Source organism: Pollicipes pollicipes, unplaced genomic scaffold (genome assembly GCF_011947565.3).
Source record: "Pollicipes pollicipes isolate AB1234 unplaced genomic scaffold, Ppol_2.1 Scaffold_7231;HRSCAF=8579_pilon_pilon_pilon, whole genome shotgun sequence".
NCBI classification, from domain to species: Eukaryota; Metazoa; Arthropoda; class Thecostraca; order Pollicipedomorpha; family Pollicipedidae; genus Pollicipes; species Pollicipes pollicipes.
In genome coordinates, this window is record NW_023597034.1 from 41,191,416 (window position 1) to 41,217,575 (window position 26,160).

General features: G+C 53.4%; 3 protein-coding genes across 3 annotated transcripts in view; 2 read left to right on the forward strand and 1 right to left on the reverse strand.

Moving 5' to 3' along the window:
- The window catches only part of LOC119110130 (polyamine-transporting ATPase 13A2-like), a 2,660-nt gene extending 2,191 nt beyond the window's left edge, over window positions 1-469 (reverse strand). The window contains 1 exon segment of the mRNA XM_037233869.1: window positions 461-469. Within this exon segment, the coding sequence (XP_037089764.1) occupies window positions 461-469 (9 nt within the window).
- Window positions 470-485: 16 nt separating this feature from the next.
- On the forward strand, window positions 486-1,619 carry LOC119110131 (luciferin sulfotransferase-like). The gene is made up of 2 exons (XM_037233870.1): window positions 486-494; window positions 1,089-1,619. The coding sequence occupies exons 1-2, from the start codon at window positions 486-488 to the stop codon at window positions 1,617-1,619; spliced, it is 540 nt and encodes a 179-aa protein (XP_037089765.1).
- A 7,980-nt stretch (window positions 1,620-9,599) lies between these two features.
- On the forward strand, window positions 9,600-25,419 carry LOC119110132 (putative cation-transporting ATPase 13A3). Its single transcript, XM_037233871.1, is given in 13 exon segments — window positions 9,600-9,891; window positions 10,916-11,156; window positions 11,482-11,622; window positions 15,460-15,614; window positions 17,050-17,254; window positions 18,693-18,765; window positions 19,209-19,367; window positions 19,805-19,878; window positions 19,881-19,943; window positions 22,547-22,729; window positions 24,531-24,719; window positions 25,153-25,362; window positions 25,408-25,419. Coding segments are annotated over 13 exon segments (1,740 nt in total). The 5' UTR covers window positions 9,600-9,856.
- The last annotated feature ends 741 nt before the right edge of the window (window positions 25,420-26,160 follow it).

A 26,160-nucleotide genomic window follows, 5' to 3' on the forward strand; every position in this document is an offset into this window, starting at 1 on the left:
CACGTGAACAAAATGTGGACGAGTAGCCTGGTCCATGTGTGCAAGATGCAGACGAGTGGTCTCGTGCACGTGTACAAGATGTGGGCCAGCGGTCTGGTCTAAACGTGCAAGATGAAGACGAGTAGTCTGGTCCACGTGTACAAGATGTGGACGAGCAGTCTGGTCCACGTGTACAAGATGGACGAGTAGTCTGGTCCACGTGTACAAGATGTGGACGAGCAGTCTGGCCATGTAAGTAAGGCATGGCCACCGATATCGTAGAGGTTTTCACGGACAGGGTTTTTGCCTTACTCGACCCGCCCGGACTGAGAGAGGCCTGGACAAGCCCGCCCACGATGCGTTCTCAGTCCGTCCAACTCATCAACCGTTCAGAGCCATTTTCCTAAGTTTTCTTTGAAGTCGCAAAAGGAAATAACATATTCTGAATGCACATGGTTTCCTAATTTCTGCTCAAGATTACGGAAGTCATCACGCAGCACGCAACTATGACGCATGTAATTGCAGTAGCCTTCAAAATTTACAACGTGCTGCCTGCAGTCTCCTTAATAACCTAGTTGCCTGTTACGCACGATCCCGGGTGCCAGGTATAATCCAGATGCCTTGTTTCACGAGGCCCGTATCCACAGCTAGTGTACCTCTAAATCGACTGATCTAAGCTCAGTTAGTTCTGAAAGGCTTGTTTTTACATACGTATGTCAAGTATGTATTTATTTGCGCATTTTAAGTTTCACGTCAGTGACCGGTTCCAAAGGTGGTTCAGAGACCGGCTCCTCGTCTCCAAGTCCCACGGTCGTAATAGAGTCGACGCGATTTCGTGTGCGCTCCGGGAGGCTGTCACCAGGGCGGGCAAATGATCTGGTAGAGAGCAGTGCCCATTCAATATTGGAAGCATTATGGGAGGGAGCATTGCCCATTCAGTATCGGAAGTATTATGGGAGGGAGCAGTGACCATTCAGTATGGGAAGCATCATAAGAGGGAGCAGTGATCATTCGATACCGTCTGTCATCGAGTAAATGCAGTAATGACACCCGCTGCCAGCCAGAAAGTGGGATTGACAACGGTAACACCATCGTCCGTCTTTCTCCAGGTTATCTACGTGGCGCGAAACCCGAAGGATGCGTGCGTCTCCTACTACAAGATGTTGATGTCAGACAGCACACTGAGCCCCGAGACGACCATTGAAGACTTCGTCACGCTGTACAACGAAGGGAAGATGGTCTGCCTGCCGTTCTTCCCAAACGTGCTGCAGGCGTGGCGCCAGCGGCAGCACCCCAACATGCTGTTCCTCACATTCGAGGAGATGAAGCGGGATCTGCGAGCCGTCATCGAGCGAACGGCCGAGTTCCTGGGTAAGAAACTGACGGCCGAGCAGCTGGACAGGCTGCAGCACCACCTTAGCTTCGAGAGCATGCGGAAGAACAAGTGGGTCAACAAAGAGGACAGGATCAAGGAACAAGAGGGAGCAGACGGTGAGCGTCTGTCCTTCATGAGAAAGGGTCAGACGGGCGACTGGAAGAACCACCTGAGCGACGAAACGCCGCAGGAGATGGACCGCTGGATGGAGGAAAACCTACGCGGCACTGGGCTCACATTTGTTACCGAGGCACCGCAGCAGTAGTCCGTACAGCGACCGCGCCGTTCGAAGCGGGGTTCACGGCACCACAGCGTGCCGAAATCACGTGCAAGCGGCATGTGGTGGCACAAGCGGCGCAGCGGCGCAGCGCCGCTTGTGCAAGCGGGCCAATGCGATAATTTCTTTTGTATGTGCATGTGTGTGTGTGGGGGGGGGGGGGGAGCTTTCAGAAGGAAGGGCCCTTTGTCAGCTGTGTCTCCCCCCCCCCCACACACACATTGCCAAGATTGGCTGCGCCCCCGTGTGGGCGAGCTCATTGATGAACATCGAGTATGCGTGCATAGGCAAAATCGCATGGCCACTGAAGAGCCAACTCAGCTAACAACATTGTTAAACCAGCCTGTGTTCCACATAACATTGCACTTACGGGAGCTTCATTTGCAACACCTTCGCACAGAAGCGGGTGAACGTCGCTCTCTCTTTAGAGGCACAATAGCTCAGAACATTGTCCGTCAGAAGTACAGCAGGCTCAAGCACGTGTTTTTTAACGAACGGGGAAAAGGTATTTTCAACACGAGGGCATCTCCCTGGGCGTATCTAGGAAAAGCTTGATAGCCCTGCTCTGAACTGGTGCGCGGAGTGTTTGTGCTTTGTTTTACATGAACTGAAATGTCTATCGATGCAATTTTTGAATCGAGAACCCGCGAGTAAACGGATGTGATAATCACATATATCTTGCATACTCTACACACTACCAAAACATATAATTTGATATACACACCAAACATTACCAAAGCATATAATCCCATATTATAAACACCACATTTATAAACACCACATCGCATATTATAAACACCACACATTACCAAAGTATATAATCACAAATTATACGCAGATTTCACTTTTCGGCGTATTAGGAGAGGTGTAATTCCACCCCTTCAGCTTCACAACGCAGGCACGTTTATAACAAGCAGATGCAAAGTGTTAGGTTTTCACTTGTTTTTCCACAAAAGATGAGTCTGTTTTTTTAGGACTCCCACAGTTTTCATGTCCTCACTCATTTGATGCCCCAATGTGCGGCATGTCGTCATTAATTTCGCCTGTAACGATTACACCGTTCCGAGAAACTTCGTCCGCCACAAATCGTCACGCGCGCGTCAACACCAGCGGAACGGTGTGTGTTTATCGTGTGAACACATGTGAGCCCTCGGACCAGCCGGCTATGTGTCGTTATCGCGCTGCGTGACCCTCGCTCTTCGCCACATGCAAATGTCTATGGTTCTGTTTACCAGCTAACTTTCCAGCCAGCCGCTGCACAGCACCCGCGTAGCCGGTCCGAGCAGTACAAATCCGGACTGAACTGGTTTTTCAACCGCTCCTGACGCTGAATCACGCGCGTAATGTAGTTCTCGGTGATGCTGTTTCTTGGTCCTACGTATCCGTTACCCGCCCGCTCGTCTCGCCGTAAAAGTGATTGCTTTAGGTGGTGTACTTTGCTCCTATGCCGACCCATATTTGTGAGGCCACTATGCACTGATATGTCGGAATTAGGTTTAATATCGGCTGTCACTTGGGGTGCGTTCTTTCATCCCACTATGCAGACAATCATACGTGAGGCGCGCCTGGACCGACACGAGCGCGCATGCGTAACCCGAAGCCCTAATTTGTGGTGGAGAATGGTGTCGTGAGCAATCGTCGCCGGTACGATGGGATCAGTTCATTATTGTAGTGCGTTCTGCTCTCTTTGGACTGTTCTCAAGTGCACTTCCCAGTCGCACTCAGTTTCACTGGCCACACCAATGTATGCGAGCAGGCGTCTGCCTGATTTCGCCTCAGTGCTGTCGAATACAGAAGCTCGGTTCATGAGTTGATTTCCGCGCTCCTCGATCCAGCAGAGCATGCTTCTCGGATCAGCTGATTCAGGCTTCCGATGCGGATGATGCGGCTCGATTCCTGGAGTGGTTTTGAGTGAGTGATGTCTGCTCTGGTGCAACTGTCTGGAACATAATGCGGTTCGCGCATTGGCTGATGGGGGCAATGACGGAGTTCATAAGTTTGCACGTTTTCAGGGTACATGTGTCAGTTTTCTGCATATGCAAACTGTCCGGGCTAAGAATTTGCATCGCTGGGTATGTTTACGCGGGTGTTAATGCATAGAATGGGTCCAAACACTCCAATACAGTCTCCGCTTCGGTCTGTAAACGTTTCACTGAATCGATTTTCACCTTCACCCGACTGTGGTTGATTCTGGAATCGATTCCTTCCCTACACTTGACGAAGATGAACTAGGCGAAATTGAAGAGACCGAACGACTCAGAACTCTTGCACAAACCTGACGAATGCCGCCGCATGAAACCGCGCGCGTCCATTACCGACGGCGCGTTCCCGAGCGCTCCCTCTGTAAGTTCTAGAAGTGGCATGACTGGAATCATCTGGGATCTGGAATCCAATCCATGCCATCTGGAATCACTCCTGGGACGGACCAACTCTTCCGCAATGTTCATGCGCAGAGTCATCGAGACTTGGCCTTATTTCGTGCGCCACCACAGACGCTGCCGGGACGTTTACGTAATTCACGTACACGTGTGAGGGCAGGGAATGGGGAAGGCCTGACGACAGCCAGCATGGAAACGCACGTGGGCCACTGTCGTCACCCTCCCTGGCATCCGATAACGGTGCGATACGACCCCCCCCCCCCCCCCCCACTCTCCGTCACGCGGCGGTCGCGCAGCGGGGCGCCGAGGGGCTACCGCTGCCGCCGTGTGGTCCCGGCGCACGGGCGGCGTCAGGAGACGGGCTGGGAGGCACACTGCTCATGCGCTTTTGTCAGGGACCGGGCTGAGCGCGTGCGCCCATCCTGTTTTCGCGGCCTTGCACGACGACGCCCACGAACCCTCGATTTCTTCCGATGTATTCAACGCCGCTGTCCGACAGATTGGGAAAATAATACAACTCCTACACATCTGTGTTGAACAGTAGTCTGCCTCACTCTTCGTGAGCGCAGGCCTCGTTGCCGGGCTCTGAAACGCGTGCCAGCGGCTGCTGCACGATTGTGGTTTGTTCTGACCTACCCTATAGTGCGTAGACAAGTCCCATGCCCACGACAAAGTCGGGGGCAAGTGTGCTGCTATTGCAGAAGGTGAGTAGTGTTTGCCTGACGCTGAGGGGGGCAGGTTGAGGCCCTCTTGAATTTGCTGGAGGACATTTGCGCTGGTGTTGCGTGACGATTCGGGGGCGCCGCCTGGATCCGCCGCTGTCCTGTCGGGGCGCTGCCTGGATCCGCCGCGTCCCGTCGGGGCGCCGCCTGGATCCGCCGCTGTCTGTCGGGGCGCCGCCTGGATCCCGCCGCCGTCAGGCCACCCGTCCCCTCCCGCCACTGGACCCAGCGCCTATTCGGCTCGCAGGAGCATGAGCGTGGCGCGGCCCCCTCTTCGTCCTCCCTGCACCGACGATAAACAACAGCCGGCCGCCGTGCCGGTCCGCCACGACACGACAGGCAGTTGGCTGTATGTGTCTCGGCGTCGGCGACAGGCGCGGGGTGTGCGGCGCCACCGCCGGGGCGTGCCGCGATCACCCCTCTGTGCTGCGTTGACAGCCGGTGAGTGCGAGGGCTGCGGGCCCGACGCCGCTCGGCCGGCGTGCGGTGTCAGCCCGGTGACGCAGCGGCGGCCACACGCCGGAGCAGCTGTGCGGAACTCGGCCGTGGCCGGCTGTTGCGAGGCCTTGAGTGCGAATGCTGTGCGATCTTGGCTACCTGACTTGGACGACCGCCCGGTGTCGTGAGCACGGCGTTTTGTGAGGTTGCCAGCGTCTCAGACCGCGGGTCGGGTCCGCGGTGGCTCCGTGACGAGGCCGGCGCGTCTGGGCCCGCGCGTCCCCCGCTGAACGTAAAACCACACTGCTCGGCCTTGCGCAAGCGCTACCCTCGTGTGGCCCGCGCGTGCACCGGACTGCGTCCCGCAGACTGAGTGCAGCGGTGCCCGGCGCCTGAGCCGAGCCATGGTTGTGCCCGAGGTGGCCCCGACCGGTGCTCGCGGCTACGGGGCCATAGCGCCAGCCGAGCCGGCCCGCGCGAGGGGAGACAAGGGGAGTGTCGACGGTGGCCGTGGTGGCCGCGGCGGGTCGTTCAGGTGAGGCACCCTCACGTGCTCAAATCAGGCGTGCATGATATGCATAGCGGAGGGGAATGTCAAGGAGTTGTTCAGGCTGGAGTGAATCACGAAAAAACCAGGACTGCCCCTTTCGTGTTGGTTGCTGTTGTGTCTTCGCTGGCGTGCCATGTAAGTGTCTAATTACCACTGGCCTAGGAACAGGGGGCTTGGGGGGGGGGGGGCACCGGCCCCCCTCCACTTTTCAAGGTGACGGGGGGCAGGGCAGCAGTGTTAGCTGAACCCCCCCCCCCCCACACTTTTCAGATTAAGGTTGTGTCAGCCATAATTTTCCACACATTTAATGTGCGTGCCGACTCACCAGCCAGCTTCCTCAATGAGCGCCATCTTTTTCGTTTGCTTATTAACCATCGCTTAATATCACAACTGCAGGCCAACGCCGCGCGGCCTATGGAGACTGCAACGCCAGACGTCCAGGCTGTTATTGCTATGACTTGCGAGCGCGTATGTTCAGAACCATAATACATAGTTTTTCTGTCAGTAATAAATTCTGACTGAATCATGAACATTTTAAGACGAACATGGATCAGCCATGTTAAGACTTAAAGCTTGTTAAGCTCGTTAAGTAACTATGTTAAGCTTATGACTCATTTCATCTACAAATCTACGTTCAGAATTGCTCAATATCTCCTGAGGAACACAGACAAACAAGGAACTGGAGCTTATGTGACAATCATTGGACCACCTTTGGTGATCAAGGATGCTGCTGCGTCAATGAGGGCTCCTGTGTTGATCTGGGGACAACTGCGCGGGTCAGAGGGCCTCCCGCGTCAGGGAGGGGAACAGTGTGATGTTATATCCTTGCGACGGCCTCCGGATTGACCAGGTCGCTAGCATGGCAGTCAGAGGACACTTCGTGATGGGATGGAGTGGCCCATCAGCCCTTGACTGGAACCGGTAATGTACCCCTGGTGTTCTACTCAGGGACCCCTTGCCCGGAATGACTTAACGAGGTCTCATTATTGTTGAGTAGAGTAGGAGTCCTCATTATTGCTGAATAGAGTGGGTCGACATAAACTTTAAAAAAACGAGCAAGGCCATACCATGTTTGCCTGAAAACGTTCATTTTTTCAGAATGGGTTAGTGAAAAAATGCACCAAAAGGTTTGAACATGCCCGCCCGGAACCTCGAGAGCAAGGACAGCGATGGTCTGTGTTGTAGCTCCCGTAAAACCGAGCTCGTAGGCCACTGCAAGTGTCACCAAACGGCGGGCGCCGTGTTAATCTGTCTTCTAGACGGACTAATAGTCACAGAAACACGAACAATAGAGAATTTACCTTTACTCTTTCATTTCCACCACCAGATTCCAGCACCGCTTCGCAGTGCTTTAAGGACCGATCGGTTCTTATTATCAATGTAAAAATCGTACACGTGAAATATGCACCCAGACTGCCTTGTAGATGTAAAATTTGATGTTCTGAAACGTTCAAAGGTACTTCTTTCAAAAGTGCCATTATTTTCGACCACCCCGCTGGCCACGGCTCACTATCAACCACTGGGCCAACGACGCGCGGCCTACGGAGACTGCAACGCCTGGAGTCGTGTTTTTAACAAGTTTTGCGAGTACGCATGCTCAAAATTATGCCACCTTTTATTACACTAAATTTTAGTTCCTAAAGGTTATGTTAAAGGAAAGGTAAAAGGTAAAGGTAATTTCAGAACCGTTATCAGTTGCATCCAGCGGTGGGACACGGCGAAAAGTTAACCACTGGCTAGCGCTTCGCGGACTAAGAAGACTGCAACGCCTGACATCAGGGTTTTTGTTGTGAGATTTGCGAGCGCGCATGTTTAAAAACCACATTATATAAATTGCATCACTGAGCGATTCGGCCTGAATGTTTCAAATTTCCAGACAAACATGGCTTGGCGATGTTAATATACATTGTTGGCCACTCCATCCACAATCAAAATTTTCACCCTCAAATTTCGATCAAATACATCGATTTACAGTCTACTTTTGCGATGTCCTCAATGTCTGTAGAACGCAGATGAAACTTTACGAAAAAGCTTCTGAATTCTGTCTATTTAGAAAGAGTCCACTTAACCATTGTAAATTAAAGACCCCTGTAATTTATTCCATGCGGTCGTTACCTAAGCGCCTGATTTCTATGGTTCATTGACCTTAAAAATGTCAACAGAATTGTCTCACGGTGGCTTCTGGTTTCTGTTCTGGTCACAGCGCAAAAAATAGCAATGGAACGAAGAAAACGGTATCCCTTGGTAACAAGTTAACTATATTAGAGGATTTTGGGGGAGGGCGGGGGTGGATCACCTTAAGTGGGGCTTTTGTCAACCTGCGTTTCTCTTAGCAAGACTCTGGCTACCCCCTGCCTACACGTAAAAGCAGATCAAGTCATCTACGTCGAGTGGTGGGCAATTGCATGGCCGTAGGACCAATTCATACCTAAGGTAAGCAGCTTCCCGGAGCCATTTTTCTGGGTTGGTATGGTGTAAGGGAAGATAATGCGGTAAAAGGTGCTGCTGCAGGTGTCCAACACATGTTATGCATCCCAATTAGTAGCAATGCTGATCCAGGACTGTGCAACAAAGCAGCCATACCATCAGTTCACGGTCAGTCATCCAGAGACGGCCGGGCCAGGGCAGTGGCCACCGAAGGCAGGCGGGAGCAGTGCTCAGACGAGGAATATATGACAGAAGGGCCTTCATTCTGTGGCTTGGTTCTCAAAGAAGAATCCAGTTTTATGGCTTTTGTCACATGGTTTTTGGCAGTTTCAAGCTTCCGAATTCGTTTCCGCCTAAAATGCCGCGACAAGTCTAGTCTCCTGAAAAGCAGCCAGCGAAATGAAGGCGAATGCAAAATCTGCTGTACTGTGAGCCATTGATTCACTTTCAAAATTCCCACCAGCCTTTGCTTAGGCCATATTTTGGCATCTACCCTGTGAAGACAGATACCTCCTCAATAACCCATAATGCCTAGCTCCTCGTGGACCTTCACGCCCCTAGGAAAGACAATGTTGAAATGGACAAATAATCTTGGGAAGCTGGATAGTGTTATTTGCCGAATGACAGATGAGTCGGATAGGCAATAGTGTGCACCAGTGAGAAACAGCTCTAGATCCATATCTAGACTATCAGTCATTACATCTGAATAAACAGCGATAACCTCCATCCCTACCCCCTCTCCCCCCGGTCATCTGGATTGTTTTCCAGAAAAAGTTCCTGAAGTATGCCATGAGCTTGGCCCCCGACTTTTTGAAACGTTCCTACGCCTATGCCCATCACCATTGTGCACATGTCGGACAAAGTGGAGAGTATTACGTGTGCGTGTAGTATATATATATATATATATATATATATATATATATATATATATATATATATACTGCATGCCACGACATAACCTTCAAAAACGTCTAACCTATATGATGACCGATCAGGCAACGCTATGAAGAAGATTGACTACTTCGTCAGCCAGGCGACCTAGGTATACGACGGCCCCAGGCTCGCCAACGGTGGTGACTCCGGATGTCAGGAACATTTTGAAGCCTGGACAGAAATTCAGTTTTCCCTATAAATTTATACTGGCTTAAATACGTACTTCATAAAAATCTAAGCCAGAATAAATTTATAGGGAAAACTGAATTTCCGTCCGGGCTTCAAAATGTTCCTGACATCCGGAGTACATCAGGAGAAATACGTACTTCATACAAAATCTCTCATCCCAATATGGTAAGAAAAGATGGGATGTCGCAATTCTGTCTTTCCAGCTCGATTTCATTTTCAATATTTCCAACTTACTTTTATTTCGTTGCCTTTTCCTGGTGGATCACTATTACATATATGGCGCTCTTTAGTCTAATGATCCGCACACACACAAACTTGCTTGGCCTTGCGCGTGCCACCCATTTCACATCAAATGGCAAACAGTCATGCAAGGGAATGACCATCGCGCGATGGTCTGGGGTTGTATGATGAACACGGCTCTATAACAAACGAGTAAATCGTGGATTGGCACAGCAGTTCAATCCTGCATTTAGACAGTTACACCATTTTAGGTGGTCCACTTAGGTCTATGTTTGCCGAGCAGATGTCAAACTTTGTAAACGTGTGGGAATCGCAGCGGCCAAATACTTTCTCGGTACTGTGTTGCCAATGTGGATGAGTTCACGCTGCTCATTTGAAGTAAGGTGAGCATCCATCTTTCATACCACAACTTCAGGTGATATTGATAGAAAAACAATATTGCTTCCATTGCTAACTGATCATTTACCCACCTTTCAGTTTATTAATGCTAAATGTACACAGTTCACCCACGTATTTTGATGACGTGGATGTGGGTTATAGTGGAATGTTTTGTTAAGGTTTAGTATTCAAGTACTCACATTGGTGTGCCAAAATTGTTTCCATATATTATGTCACCTTGTCACACATTGTTTTATATAATCATGTAATAAATATGTGCCAAGGACCATGACACAGCTTGAGTCGAAACGCCGGCTTACATCTGGGATTCTACAGGTCTGTTGGGCACCATGCAAACTCTCATGATTTGCATGGTGCAAACCATGGGGGTTTGTGAGCTTTTATCACATGCACTATTTTTGAATGTTATCAGCTGATAGAGAACTGGACATGCAGGCCTTGCAGTAATTTAGGGCCTGGGTGTGCTGGTCCAGTGATGCTGGCCCATCAGGGGCAACCTGATTGGCCCACACAGAGCTTGCACCCCACTGAGCTGGCTGATCATCGGCCACAGAGATAGCCCAGCATTATGGGCCAGCACATTCGCTATTGGAGAAATGTCTGGGGTCTGCAAATGACTCGGTTGATGCTTAATGAATGCACTGATGAGTAAATGAATGAATGTGCGGATGGGTGAATGACTGAATGCATGTGCGGATGAAGAAATGAATACATATGAATGAATGACTGCCCAACACAATGAAAGACCTGACTTGGGTTTGGTTCTGATCTTATATGTTTTTTTTAATAGTCTGGCTTAATGCAAGTAGGTTTTTCCCCCATACCTACTCAGTGTTGTCCAAAACAGGCCTGTGTTGAGCCAACACCTGGTGGCCTGCAACAATTTACTGTCATGGTCTTGCATAATATTTTGACATCTCAAATGGTGTTGGCTTTCACATACATCATAAAATAATGCTGGGCCATTGTGTCACTAGGTTTCCATACTGATGCTGGGTCTCCCACCAGGTATGAGCCGCTGGCGCTCGATGAAGGTCTGCGGCACCGCGCCGTCATCGGCAAGGGCACCGAGGAGGAGCTGGTGGTGCGCGGCTACTGTCGCAGCCTGCCCCTCAGCGCCATCTTCTGGGTGGGGTCGCTGGCGCTGGGCCTGTGGCCCCTGCTGGTCACCTACTGGCGGCCGGACTGGCGGCTGCGGCTCACGCACGGGCGCTGTCCACTCCGGTGCGCCACGGCCGTCCTCCTCACGGTGGGTCACGCGTCTGCACTCCGGTGCGCCGCGGTCGTCAGCACGGTGGCTCCCCCTCCTGTTGACTTCGTTACGGCACTGTCGTCCCCGCGATGGAGCAGTCCTCTCCGTTCTGCCTCGACACGCACGATGATTTCCTCATCTCCACCCCGCCGCCTCACCGGTCTCGCATTGGGGCGACGTCGGTGCAGGCCAGCTCACGACGTGTCGCCATTCCACCGTGCTCTGTGTGCGTGCGCGCCAGGTGTCTTCGGCGCCCGACGGCGCGACCCTGCGGAGCGGCGGTCAGCGCAGCACGGCCGCGCTGACCGGCTCTGCCCGCCAGGACCTGCACGGCCGGACGTCGGTGGAGTCGGTGGTGAGCGAACGTGCCGGACCGGCGACGCCACCCCCGTTTCGGATCAGGAGGACGGCGGCGGAGGCGGCGGACCGCAGTCCGCTCCTGTTGCATCAGGACGAGGACGAGGTCAGTTGGGAAGTCGTCTAGCCGGTCAGCCGGAGGTCACGAAGGGTCAGCGGTCCTCGTGAAGTGGGCCACGAGGGGAGGTGAGACGAGATCCGGCTGGAGCCGTCAGGCTGGTGGTGATAGTTGTGAGGAGGAAAGTTATTGGGATGCAGGTGGGTGTCGCGGGGAGGGTAGCGGTGAAGTGAGCAGAATGATCGTTTAGGGGAACACTCACCGCGAGTCCCGTTATGACGGCCTGGTGAACGGCCATTGCGGAGTCAGCTCTCCATGCTTGACTCAGTTTTCCTGATAGGACGTGTACCCGACCTATACGAACCTGGGATGCGGGGTATTAATATCCTGCTCGCCGTCAGTGGTATATACTGCTAATAGATTACATTGTGAATACTTATCGCACATGCATGTATTACATGGCACAATTGCATGCATGCCTTATTTGTATGCATGCATCTTCTTGACATACGTTGTGAACGCATGTTGGCGTAGGTACCCATTCTAAAAATTGTGCATTGACAAAGTTCTCGTGTGTTTTTAAAGACATCAAAGACATCTTTGTTTTGTTTTAAGCTGGTAGTAGCGCAGTTAAGACTTCAGAGAGAGGTATGTAAACTATGCTGTTTTAAAGCGGCCCTTTAAAGTGACGAGTGACAGCGTCAACGGTATCCAGTTTAGCATGCATATTCGGGAGCGGAGATGGTCTCGTTGCCAGGACTCGTCCGATGGGGAGGGGCAGGACCGGACCTCCACGTCAAGCAAAGCACATGATACCTTGCTCAGTCCCCAGGTTGGTGACGACAGAGATGCTTCGGTGGTGTGTTCTAATCCCCTTACGTCTACGTGTCACTTTCTTTTTCTTTCGTCATCAGGCCCGTATGGTGCCTTGGTGATCCTGCCTAGTGGGGGCGGTCTGGCCGACTAACAGACGGCTCAATATTGTCTCGCGATCTGTGCTGTGCACACGTCAATATATTTTTATACTTGCTTGGAAAGAGAGAGGGGCTGCACGTGCTGCATGGTCGATATGTTGATTGTAGCAGTGGGTAAACAAAACTTCACGCACATACATACACACACACACATTTATATACATATGTAGGCATCTAAAGCAGTAGCGCGTGGGGGGGGGGGGGTCCAGATTAATTAGCCAGACGCATAGCGCAGACGGCTGCCCAGTTTGCGGTGTATTTTGCACACAGACGGGCTTAAGCTTCGTGACAGCCCGCGGCATGAACTGACGGCTCTCCGATGCCGGTGTCGGTCAGCGCTGGTAGAAGGATGCACGTTTTCATTGTAATAGACGGCATGCTTTGCATTTGGAGCGATACTCTTTTGGTTATGAGGGAGAAAAAAATGTGAAAGGGCTAAGCAGCCGAAAACGTGCCGCAAAGCTGGAGCGACAATAGCTAGCACGTCCCCGCGGACGGGAGACGGGCAATTGACGCAGGCAATGCGAGCTTACGAATACTTATCAGAATATGCTGTGCATCATTAAGGTTTAAATTGATGTGAAGTGGCTGACGAGCGTACCACAAGGACGCTAACGGCACTGACTCTTTGCGCAGCGAAGCAGGGAGAGGCCATAACCAGATTTATTTATTTAATACCCTGATTGCATGACGCAGCATTGCGCGGGCGACCCGTCCGCGTGCTTTAGGAGAGGGGAACTTTTATAGATACTAACTGAGACTCGCTCATGTAGTTGTGACAAGAATCAACGTCACGTCACGGCTGGGGACACTGCCAGCACCAACATCACCGGCTCTTCACGCAGCGCAGCGAGCGGGAATTATAAGCATCGATGTCCCGAGTGCTTGGAAACACATGACACAGGCCATGCGTGCGAGTGATCCATGAGTGTTAACTAGCGTACATGCGCTAACTCAGGGATGAAGCAAGTGGAGTCATCGGGGCCATGACCCCCTGTACCATGAGGTTCCGCTAGATGCAGGGCGATTGCGCAGGAATTCGGTACAACTTCGCAGGAGTTTGGTTGACGTCATTTTGTTGGGAGTAGCTGTTACGTCGTCGGCGGCAGAGCTACCGATGCTAACAGCGTCGCCTCCTCGCGCAGTGAAGTACGCGGGGACGTCTTGGTCGACCCTGGCTCTTCGCGCAGCGAAGCAAACGGGTACCGCTTGTATGCTACTACTCTAACGGCCATCGTAGGCTTTCAGTCAGTGAACATTACGTGATATGATATGCGCCGAGGCTTCGTGTTGTCTAGATGCATGCGCAGTTGTATGTTTAGGATGATTGCAAGGCGCAGACGAGCCCAGGGTAAACGGACAAGCCATTCCGACTTTCAAAGCATGCAGCTCTTGGGGTCTTCAAGCCAACAATGTCTCAACCCTTCCCGCTATATCCCAAGAGCTGCCTAGATTATTAACAAATGCCCATGTCATACGTCTGTTGCACAATGCTCGGGTAACTAGCATAGCCCAGTTTCAAGTCAGCCACGTGCACGTCTCAGACATTTATGGTTGAACCAAACTGTGAGACGGGTGTTTAAGAAGCGGATTCGAATCTCCGAATTCTTTCGTAACTTGACAACCATTGCCGAATCCGATTCGGCTTCCAATTCCCATTGCGATTCGGAATATGCGACACACCCAAATCTAAACCTGGCTCCGGCCAAAACAGAATTGATGTTGTAATCGTGTTCAATTCCGCGCACGGCCAGCACAGCTCTCCTGACTGTGTTGGCCACAAGCATGTCAGCTGGCGTTTTCCACCGGCGATGAAGTCGTGAACCAAAACTATGACGTTCGCTGCATGCCTGAAATAGTATTGCAGTTTTATGCGTCCTGATTATGAACTGACCTGAAGACCCCACCGGCCTACTTCAGCTACCTGTAAGCAGGAGATTGCGTTGTTCCATTACAGTCAAAGCGTGCAGAATAACTGAGGTTTTGTTGGATCTGGTCCAAATCTTTGATTGGACGCCTTTCCGGGATCCCGGCAGTGCTTGTTGCCCGAGCCCTGACCCCGCCACAGTCAGGCCACCGCCTTGGAGTCGGGCTGTATACCGCCCAATCCGCTCATGTGATAATGCAGAATCCGGAGATGATACGTTATCATATTATGGTACCTCGAGGCGGACGCATTGTCGTCATCTTGTGTGGTTTTTTTTTTAGAGGGGCGCATGGTACGATTTTTCTGAGAGGACACGTATTCCTGCTTTTGACAGAGTTTTTTCCTACTGTCTTGCGTGGATGTCATAGCGTCCAGAATACATGCTAAGCAGAGGTTATTACTTATACTCACAACTCATCACCCATGCGACGCCATTTTAGTGCAGCGCGTTATTTGGTCTCCTGCCTTCGGCCGATAGTCTTGCGGAAGGATCTTTCTGGAGTTGTATGTTTGCATACCGCGGCTCTCCGCGTCAGGTAAGCCTGTGCGATTTACGATCGGACTGCTTTGCGAGCTGTTGGGCCGAGCAGGTTGTTCTCTGTCGGACTTGCATTCTACGCCTTCTTCGGAGGGGCACTGTGGAAATATTTTGTTACAGATATGAGGCGCACATCGGCTTATGCTTATCGGCTCTTTCCAGCGTCAGCGAAGCTCACAGTTATCGGCTTCTTTCTGCCCACGATTAACCTGCTCTAATCAGCTGCTCACGTTTTTTTAAGGAAAGCATGTAGAGAGAAAGTGAGTCGTCCTGGAGCGTACTTACTCGTGTATGGCATCTTTATGTTCTTCGTTGCTCATCCAGGCGTTATATGATGTAATTTGGTCCGTACGTTTGGTTTTGCTTCGGCATTTCTAACCACCGTCGTCCCGAACGTCGTCGCGCCCTCTGAGATTGTCAGTGACGGAAACCGTGTGCCACCCCAGGACCACATTCGCTACTTCTGGTCGTACCACCTGAAGTACACCTGGAACCACGAGACCGGCTGTTTCGTCCAGCTGAGCGGCCTGGACAGGGGTGTCAGGGTCTCCCAGCTGCTGGCGAATTACAACGGGTACTCACCGGCGGAGCAGGCAGACAGGTCGGTGTCTGGTGTGGCGTCGCTGGGTGCTGGCGCGGAATGTCGTTTTGCGGGTGCGAACAAGTCACTCCGAACTGTGAAACGCTGCTTAGATTGGGGGCAAAGATAGTGCATTCGATCACACATTCGATACTTCTTGCACTTTCGCACCGTTGCGCGGTTTGGATGGTTTCCTAACATTCGTGCCAGTTGCGCTTATATATATATATATATATATATATATATATATATATATATATATATATATATATATATATGTCACGTAAGTTGTTCAGCGCATTAGCGAGGAGCATTATTGACATGGATAAGACGGAAGTCTTCTGCTATTGTTTCGATAAAGGCATGTTGCCGAAATATCAACCCATCTGCATCTCGATTATCCTGGTTTTTTCTCCAAGGAATAAGGCTATTACTACTGTGCTATCAGTTGCGCTGATATGTGCCCGTGGATGGCTCTCGCGTGAAGCGTTCGTGCCAGCTGATCGCGTGTCTTCAGCTGTGGTCTTCCTCAATTCGACTTAAACTTTGGCTCGAAACAGCTCGGCGGCGTGTCACCGCCTCTTCATTCTTGAGCATCTCTGTTTTGGCCGATATGTCCGCTTTTTCCGTGGCAGTTTGTCTGCAGGCTTTTTGGTGTAATTTTGTGGCTGTTACACCGGCAATTTTCAACCTTACGTATACTGGGAGGGCCGGTTGGCGATGTAATCAAGCAAACCGTGGTAATATTATCAATACTGAACGTTTCAAGCGGTGCTTATGTTTACGAGTAAACAAGATTAAGCATATTGTCAGGCTTAAAAGCCAAGACACATCAATCCAGAAAATACTCCAAATCCGTGCGAACGCTGCTATTAACAAGACATAAAATAATAGACCATACGAGCTTCCACATTATAGCACTCAATAGGTGGTTCTGCGCTAAGGACTGCACGACGCACAACGCCGGAAAGTTACGATGCCTCACTCCGAGCATTAGATAAGGAAATTACTTGCCGCGATCTTCAGACGCCGCGAACATTGCCTGAACTTCGCGGACGTCCCAGGTATTCAGGCTTATCCCAACGCCTAATACACGCTGCTGCTTAGATCTGCGCGAAACACAGGCAGCCGAGACCAAAGGGTTGGTGTGTTAGCCCCTGCACCCGCCCCGTGCTGAAGTCAAAACCAGGCGGGCGTACTGCAGCGGATGGAGCAAACAGCCGGGAAACCGAGAATGCGTGCCAGAAACAGTGGGCCACAATTCAGACATTATTCCTGCATACCCGTCTTCAAATGACCCAATTCATCTGAGTCGTTCCAATATGCATGTTTTGCGACCTTGGTGTAGCCAGTCATGGCTCCTATGTCATGCAACGACCAACAAACAAGCGCGCATGAGAGCCGCCCGCAACTCCGCCGGGACTGCCCTGTGATGCGGTGCTCCCCCGGCCGGCAGGCTGTCGCTGTACGGAGAGAACAGGATTACCGTCCAGGTCAAGTCGTACCTGCGCCTTCTCGTCGAGGAGGCGCTGAATCCGTTTTACATCTTCCAAGTCTGCAGCCTGACGCTGTGGGCGCTCGACGACTACGAGATCTACGCCACCTGCATCTTCGTCATCTCGGTCATCTCGATCGGCGTCTCCCTCTACGAGACCAGGAAGGTGGGCACACGGGGAGGCGAGAGGGAGCGCTCCGTGTGGTGGGGGCTCACCTGCGACCCTGTGACAGGATGTGGGCGGACTGTGCTCCGTGGTATAGCGGTCGGCTCAATCCTGTGGGCATCTGATCATAGTGTTAACGTGGCTTGTGTCTTCAGGTGGCCTCGCCGGGGCAGCGTTTCCGTGTGCGTCCTTTGAATCCTTGCTTAGTTCGCTGGTGGTGTGCAGTTTGCTGGCGTCATCCACAAACGGTGCCTGCCAGGTGACCCAGACGCCAGCTCCCCGGGATGGTCAGTCTGAGGGCGGCCCGGTCCTCTGCTGCCGTCAGCGCACGGCATCGAGGCGTCCTGTCTCTGCCGGCTCTCCGCGTGTGTTTGTGTGGCCGGCTGACGCTGCGCGGCTGCTCCGTCCTGTTCGTGGTCTGACCTTGATGGGGTGGGTCATTGTGCGGGCGTTTTGGCGAGTGGTTCAGTGTTGCCTGCTGCCCCGCCTTACTTTCACAGTTTTGGCTTTGGTGGCAATTGCCGCGCGGCGGCGATGTCTGTTGAAGACATCAGGCACAACAGAGAGCACCTGGTAGAATCTTATAACGAAACCAGACTTTTTTCATAGTTTCAAACCATTACCTGCACTAGACTTAATGGCGCTACTCGAATTTTCGTTTCGCAGCAGGCACCACTTTATCGTTGAACGTCCTTGTCGACTTACAATTTACTAACTCCCATCAGCCTGCTTATCCGACTGTTCGATACGCTGGACGGGCATGAGAACGAACGCCGGGGACGGAAGGCTGTCGCAACGTCGTCAGGCGAGGCCGCTTTACCCAGTCGTCGCGGTGCTGTTCCCCCTACAAACGCGTCCATTTGGTGACATCCGCAGTGCAGCTTATCTGAAACTCCTATGCCCACCCTACGCCGCCTCGAGTGCCGCCTCGCTCCCTCGTATGCCCCGCCTCGCTGCCCCATGTGCCGCCTCGTCGCCTGGTGGGCTCGTCCGTGACGCCGGCCTCGCGCCTTAAGTGCCCGCCCCGCCGTCTCGTGTGCCGCCTCGCCGCCCTTATGCGCCCGCCTCGTCGCATCGTGTGCCGCCTCGCCGCCTCGTGTGCCGCCTCGCCGCCTCGTGTGCCGCCTCACTGTCTCATGTGCCCGCATCGCCGCCTCGTGTGCCACCTCACACTGCCTCATGCCCCCGCCTCGCGCCTCGTGTGCCACCTCACCGCCTCATGGCGCCCGCCTCGTCCGGCCTCGTGTGCCGCCTCGCCGCCTTGTGTACCGCCCCTCGCTGCCTCATGTGCCCGCCTCCTCGTGTGCCAGCCTCGTGGCCACCTCACCGCCTCATGCACCCGCCCTCGCCGCCTTGTGTGCCGCCTCGCCGCCTCCGCCTGTTTTTGGGCTCGGTCTGTGACGCCGGCCTCACGCCTCACGGCCCCTGTGTTCCACAGCAAAGCGAGACGCTGCGGGACATGGTACTCGCCTCGGCGGTCAGCACGGTGACCGTTCGGCGCAGCGACGGAGGTGAGGCGCACCGCTGGCGCCGTTTAGCGCGATATCGACGCTCGCGCACCGCTGACACCGAGATGCGCGCGTGGTGCGGGCTGTGCGCGGACGTGGTTTGCGCTAGGTTGTGTGCTTCGTATACGATTTGATCCTGGACATGTCGCAGTGTGAAGCAGTTGAGGCTACGTATGCCAGTGAATCCTGACACGGGCTGCTGGTCACCAGCTGATAAAACGTTGGACGGTGATCTCCATCCGGGCGAATCGGTAGCATTAGGAAACGTTTGCTGCGCTCTATGTCCCAGCTGTTCACCCTTGCCGGCCGGATAAAACGGACCCCTTTTCCCATGTTCATCCGTAAACTCCGATGCCTGGTGTTCATGCACGTTCGCCCCCGCCTTGGCACGTTTCGGGCTGTTCCGCGCATCCCCTCTGCCAGCCCACGTCACCATCCGCCGTCAGGTCAGCACTCAGCGCGCCTTTGCAGAGGTGGTTCGAGCTGGACTGCGAGCGTCTGGTGCCGGGATGATGTGCTCGTGCTGCCCGAGAGCGGCTGCTCCATGGCCTGCGACGCCGTGCTGGTGGCCGGCTCCTGCATCGTCAACGAGTCCATGCTCACCGGTGAGGGCCATGCCGAGAGTCCATGGTGAGAGTTCATGCTCACCGGTGAGGGCATTGTGCGTGCTGAGGCGCCGACGCGATAGCCTGGATAGTTTCTTCGCGTCGGATGGCGAACGGCGGTTCATGTGAGCCGCTCTGGCCGCGTTTTCAGTCCTGGACTGGAGCCGGTGGTTCCGTTCTTTTCGGTCGTCTTCTTCGACCATGGAAGACACTACTAGGACGTGATGCGTTGTCAATAAGGCTTTCAGCTCTTTGTCGTAGTAGTATTAAACAACGCGTGAGATTGGGTCCTGCGACTGAATGACCTTCCGCTAGGCGCCGTTATCGCTAATTGCTATGTTGCCTGAAATTAAAGTGGTGTACAAGTGTGCGCGGCCGCCAACTGGCGCGTGACGCGACGTTCGGCGGCGTGCGCCTGACACTGGGTCCCGCGCCAGGGGAGAGTGTGCCCGTGACGAAGACTCAGCTGACCGCGGGGAGGAGGGGGAGCTGTTCTCGCCCGAGAACCACAAGCGGCACACGCTGTTCTGCGGCACGCAGGTTATCCAAGACGCGCTTTCTATCGGCAACAGCCCGGTGAGCAGCCCCTCTGTCCTGTCCCCTGCTCTGGGGCGGGACGTCTGTGGGATGACGAGGTCACGCTGCGGGGTCGGTTCCCCCGTGCGGCCCGGCCAGCACAGTGGAGCCCGTGCTGCAGTGTCTCGCGGGCTTCACAGTGGAGGACGTTGAGTGTGGGGGCGTGTCCCGAACGTCCGGACTTCTCCGTTGCTTTGACGGGTTGCGTTGTCTGCCCGGATGACAGTGCGGGCATATGAACGGACGATGAGTCGGTTTCGTGTCGTGACGCGGGCCAGACGCGTGTGACGTCGTACTTTGGTCATACGCCAGCTGTGGCTCATGACTTGACGATGAGTCGGGCTCGCGTTGTGACGCAGGCCAGAACGCGTGTGACGTCATACTTTGTTCATATACCAATTGTGGCTCATGACTTGACTATGAGTCGGGCACGCGTCGTGACGCAGGCCAGACGCGCGTGACGTCATGTGTCGATCATACGCGAATCATGTAACAGGACTTGCTTCGTCTGCCGTAGTGGTCCGCTTCGACTTGCTCATCATTTTTGGCCCTGTTATACAATAGCGAGAACAATGGTTGGGCGGTCTCATCAGCTGATAACACAGAGCCCCGCCCTTTTGTTTCTCAGGGACAAGGCCATTGTCAGGTGAAGTGTGTGGCAGCGATCCGTTTCGGCGGTGTTGATGCATTTTGGGGGGTTCCGTGTTGCGGTGAAGGCACACAGGGGTTATGCGACTGATGTACGAGTGTGATCCTGGTAACTATCGGCCATTCGGTTCAATTACTTTGAACTGAAGTTCTCTGAACCCCTCAACACGCGGTGGTGCTCTCACCTCACGTACACAACTTTGAACTTATCTTACGAAAGACGCTGAGGATAAGCGTGAAACATTAAGACCGATGCTTGTCTGACATCAAATTACATAATGAACTGCAGCCGGTGTGGTTGTTCTGAGTGCAACCATAATAACTGTTATGTCTGCCTGCTTGACCTGCGCACGTCGCGTCATAACAGTCAGACGCTGTTTGCGACGCGGGACGAGCGAGGCGATGACGGCGTTGGATGCCATTTCCATCCAGATGGCACGAAAGCGGAAACGAACGAAGCCCGTCGTCCTTGGGAACCCTCACAAATTGGTGCTGCAGCATAATGACGGGTCCTCGTTCATTAGCGTAGTAGGCGTCGGCGCCCGTATTCGTGGCGGTCTCAGACAAATTCAGGAAGGCGATTTAGGGTAGCAGCAGATTTCTGCTTCTCCTCAATTTCTACCCCGAATTGCAGATTGTGTGAAAGAATTGTGTGAGAATCGGCTGGACGCGGGCCTGTCATGGCCTGGATATTTTAACCTGCAAAAGGGATAAATTTTATATGACTTACTTTCTTGACAACCGCGACCAAAGTGCTGCTAAACGCAAATTTGTCCTCGGCATTTGGACACAATTAACTCTACTGCGCGTAAAACCCCAATCATCATTGCAGCAGCAGTTGACACCCTAGGTTCGTCACCTGAGGTGGCGGTCATTTAGGCCGCTTCGGATTACTGGCACAACTATGGGTCGGGCAGTGTCAAGGCTGCTTAGCGATTTGCAGCTGGTACGTTCGCCGACAGCATGCAGTCACGTGTTTAACTGCCCTGGTTGCCGAAGTTAACATCTGCTGGCCGATATCAACGCCCAAAAGCGCGTAGGTCCGGGGTCAGTGACCCTAAGGGCGGAGGTCGGCACCGGGGCTCGCCATCGCGATCTCCAGCGGTGTCCTCTGTCAAAATGTGCCGGTCTGGTGTCGCTGCCTGGTGTCGATCCGTGTTCGACCTTGCCACTAAGGTGGCACAAATACCCAGTTGGTCGGCGTTGAGGCAGCTGCCGTCGTGCCTGTTTTGTCCGAACACTATCTCAGCTTGATTTCACAACACAGCTTGGTTTGGGGGGAGAGTTTGGTTTCCTTCGCTAGGTGTTTGCCAGGTGTTTGGGGGAGGCTGTGTCGCCCCGGGGATGGTGCTTACTTTCTGTTCACCTACGAGGGGAAGGATGCACCCCTGTTGGATATTTTTGACGAATGTGTACCAGTTACCTCCCTGCCTGTTACATTGCGCTGTGTTTGATGTTGCTTATTTTTGAAGCTGGGCTGTGACATACTATGGCACGGGAACGGATATGGTTTCGTTTGCAGTGTGTCATTGTATGATACAAGTGAAACATTTATGCATGGACAATACTGCTTCGTACCATTTGCCGGACGAATGCCAGTGTCAGCTGCCCTGCTGTGTGCTTTTTCCCAATTCATGTCACGGTTACGAACTGTTCAAGTCTAGTTTTCTTAGTTAATTTGGAGCCCAAAACCTCGACGGACATTTACACCTGTGCCCTCTACCAAGCAATGATTTTCTCCTCGCTGTGCGCGATCTTCAGCCCGAGCGAACACATAACCGATGCAAACCGTGTCCGTTTTGCTCTTATAGTGTCCCACGCGCACCATCCGCCGCTCCCATATGGGAAGTTGATCACGGGACGCGCGGCCGCCGTCGGCCCTAGGCGTGCGGCCGCCGTCGGCCGGCGGACCGGACGGCCGGGCCCCGCCTCGGCTGACTCCCCACTGCCGGCAGGTGCTCGCGGTGGTCATCCGCACAGGCTTCAGCACGGCCAAGGGCGAGCTCATCCGCTCCATCCTCTTCCCCAAGCCCATGGGCTTCAAGTTCTACCAGGACTCGATGAGGTTCATCGGCTTCCTGTTCCTGCTTTCGGTCAGCGGGCTGGCGTACACCGTGTACCTGTACGTCATCAGAGGCGTAAGTACACGGCGCGCGGCGCTTAGGGTCTGGCAGAGGAGGAAGAGGGGACGAAGCGGGCAGATTCGACCGTTTTCGACTGTCACGGCGTGCAATCGCACCGAATCTTCGACCCGTCATAGTCGCCAGCTTTGTGTCCGCGTTTTCATTGGCGTAGGGTGTAGGTGGGGTGGGATGTGTTGATGGTGGGACGATGCTGTTGCAGGCGCCCTATGAACCCAGACATCAGTGGAGTCCCGCCCTTTCCTTTGACTGAGCTCTAGATAGTCCACTGTCATTTGAGGACGTTCCATAGACGATCCCTGATAAGATGCGGACGGGGGTGTTTGGTGAATTACGCAACTGGTTTATGGTCGCCACGCGAATCACTGCTTCTGTCTCATGCGTATATACTTGACATACCACTACATATAATATCAATAGACGTACACAGGAAATCAGTATGGATGAGTACGCATCCACCATAAACGTCGATGCTTCGACACTCCAACGATTGTATGTCTGGAGACCGCGCCGGCGCGCTTTATGTTTGTTGGCATTCCCGATATTATAACGCCACAATCCACGCTGGAACATGGCTGGATCCGCTGGTGCAGGTGGAGCCAGCGTCCTGGATCCGCCTGTGGTCACTGCAGGATGTGTTGTTTGTCAAAACGTGTGCATGCGATGCTTGTGTCAGCCTGAATAACCAGGTGCTTCCATTCGCTAATACTTTTCCCCCATTTGCACCGGACTTAAAGCACTCCGGTCATTTCCGGGTATGTCAAGCATTGCCACTTATGCAGTCAGCGCATACAACTTTTTAATGCGACGAAACAACTGTCCGCATTCGTGTGAATCTGTTTGGACTGCTGTTTGCAGACTGTTTCGAATTACTCCGAAGTGTGTCCAAAATATGCCGTATATCCGCCTCTGTCCTAAATACGGAAGTCACCTTTACGAGAACGATGTATCGGCAATCGATAAGAAATGGGCAATATGATTGCGAATTACGGAGCATCATACCAAGACAGAGTCATAACCTGCCCCCCCCCCCCCCTCCCACCCTCTTCCTCACTATGAAGCTGACTCCGTCATTTTTATTTTTATATTGTATCACGTGTAGCATCCACACATCTTAAGAGTCATTGCGTTTCAAAACATCCCACTACGGGGAGTTCATTGGGCTAATTTCACATTAGTTCACGTGTGTTCTAAACTGGTCAAGACGTTATGTTGAAAGTTTGATCCAAGGTGCAAAAATTAAATGTGGGAATAGTCACTCAACTTCAAGGGAATTGCTCTGAAGCCGTGCGCATGGATGGTAAAAAAAATAAACCAGTTGGAGGTGGAATCGCAAGCCTTTTGATACAGTTGGTGTTTCGACGGGAGTGTACAGTTCACAAATAGCTACATGCACCGCCATTTATTGAATCACAAATTATTTGCGTTGCATGTAGCTATGTAAATCTCGCAGAACCCCAACCACAATCTCGACGACAGCGCGTTGTACACCGCACAGGTCTTCGAAATCCCAACATTTCCGTATTGCCCGACGCGTGCCGACGCAGCCGTGCGTCCACGCCAAGCAACGCGTCCGTGACCCTGCCGACCGTCACAGCGTCAGTCGGCCCTCGCTCCCCGTCCCTGACCCTGCCAGCCGTCACAGTATGTCGGCCAGCTCCTGCCGACCGTCACGGCGTCGGTCCGCCCCGTCCCCTGTCCCTGGCCCCGCCAGCCGTCACAGTGTGTCGGTCACCCCCCCCCCCTTCTCGCTGCCCTCCCCCCCCCGTCCTCTGCTGACCTGAGCTCGCTCGGGCAGGCGTCCGTGCGGCACACAGTGCTGCGCGCCCTGGACATCATCACCATCGCGGTGCCGCCGGCGCTGCCGGCCGCCATGACGGTCGGCACCGTGTACGCGCAGAACCGGCTGAAGGTGGCCAGCATCTTCTGCATCTCGCCACCGCGCATCAACGTCTGCGGCAAGCTCAAGCTCTTCTGCTTCGATAAGGTGCGACGCCGGCTTTGTCAGAGATGTATCCCTACTGGCCGGTAGATCCCGGTTCACCACAGCCGATCGACGTAGGTTTGCTTGAGATCTTAATGTTTTCTGCGTGGTGATGGCAGACGACTTTTTGGATTCTGTCACGCTTTGTAATGACAGCGGGTAGGTATCGATCTGTCTGTCCTTCAGAAAGACGACACATTCATTGATGAGATTACGGAGTGGCTGTGAAGAAAGGTTCCCATACTCTCCGTAAGGCGGTCCCAATTTCGTCGGATGCGTACCAGACATAGGTGATCACAGCTAACCGCGGAGTGGCCCTCGCCCTCGCCAGGAGAGGGGGCAAAGCGCAGTCTGTCGTGTCCAAACGCGCGCTGTTACGGCGCCAGAGGCTGAACTCTGATCATCCGTCCCCCCGCCCCCCGCCCCTCCCTCGCAGACGGGCACGCTGACAGAGGACGGCCTGAGCATGTGGGGCGTGGTGCCGTGCTCTCCGGCCGGCTTCGCGCCGCCCGAGCGGCATGTGCCGGCCCTCAGCGACCGCAGCGAGCTGAAGGTGGCGCTTGCCGCCTGCCACGGCCTCACGCGGCTGGCCGGCCAGCTGATCGGGGACCCGCTCGATGTCAAGATGTTCGAGGCCACCGACTGGGTGAGTACGGCGGCGGTGGCCTGCTCCGCGCGGCACCCGACGCAGCCGGGCGGCTGATCTGGCGGAGACGTGACCGGGGCCCGGCCCGTCGCTGGCGGCGGCCGTCAGCATCCGGCCAAGAGGGACTGGTGGTGGTCAAACGAAGATCAGATGCAGCATTTATGGGGTGTGGATGTGTAACCCACATGGGGTAATCAATGAGTATATATACATTTAGTTCATGCAATCAAGTGGGTAATTTGGAGGCGTCGGAAGAGTGGAACTCAATCTGTGCTGTTAGTCCACTCTTAAGCCGCCTCCCAGCAAACCGTGCGCAACCAAATACACAACGCAGCTGCACAAAACCTCGGCCACACAAACCGACCGTGCCATCTGTCGCAGCTGGTTGCTCCAGCCACTGCGAGATAAAGCGGAGTTATTGATCAGCTGATCGGTCAGTTGATGGATGCTTACATGAGATCACAGCAGAAACCACGGCAAGAACCTTTGCTGATGTGGCACGTGTTTTGATGTTTTCTGGCAGATTGCACACGATAATTTATGCGTGCTTACCAACGTTGCGATGATGGGCAAAAGAACAAGACGAATTTCTCACGTGTAGCAAGACTGAGTTGTTGCGGGAGAGGATCGCGAACAAATGAACGTCATTGAAACGAAGGTCGTAACAATTCACGTTCAAGGCCTTGTTTTGTCCACGATTGTATCACTCACGCTGCCTTCATTTCGCTTGTTCACCCCCCAACCTTGAACTTTTCCCTTCGGTCGGTCCAGCTTCGTATGTTGTGTCTGACGAGACGA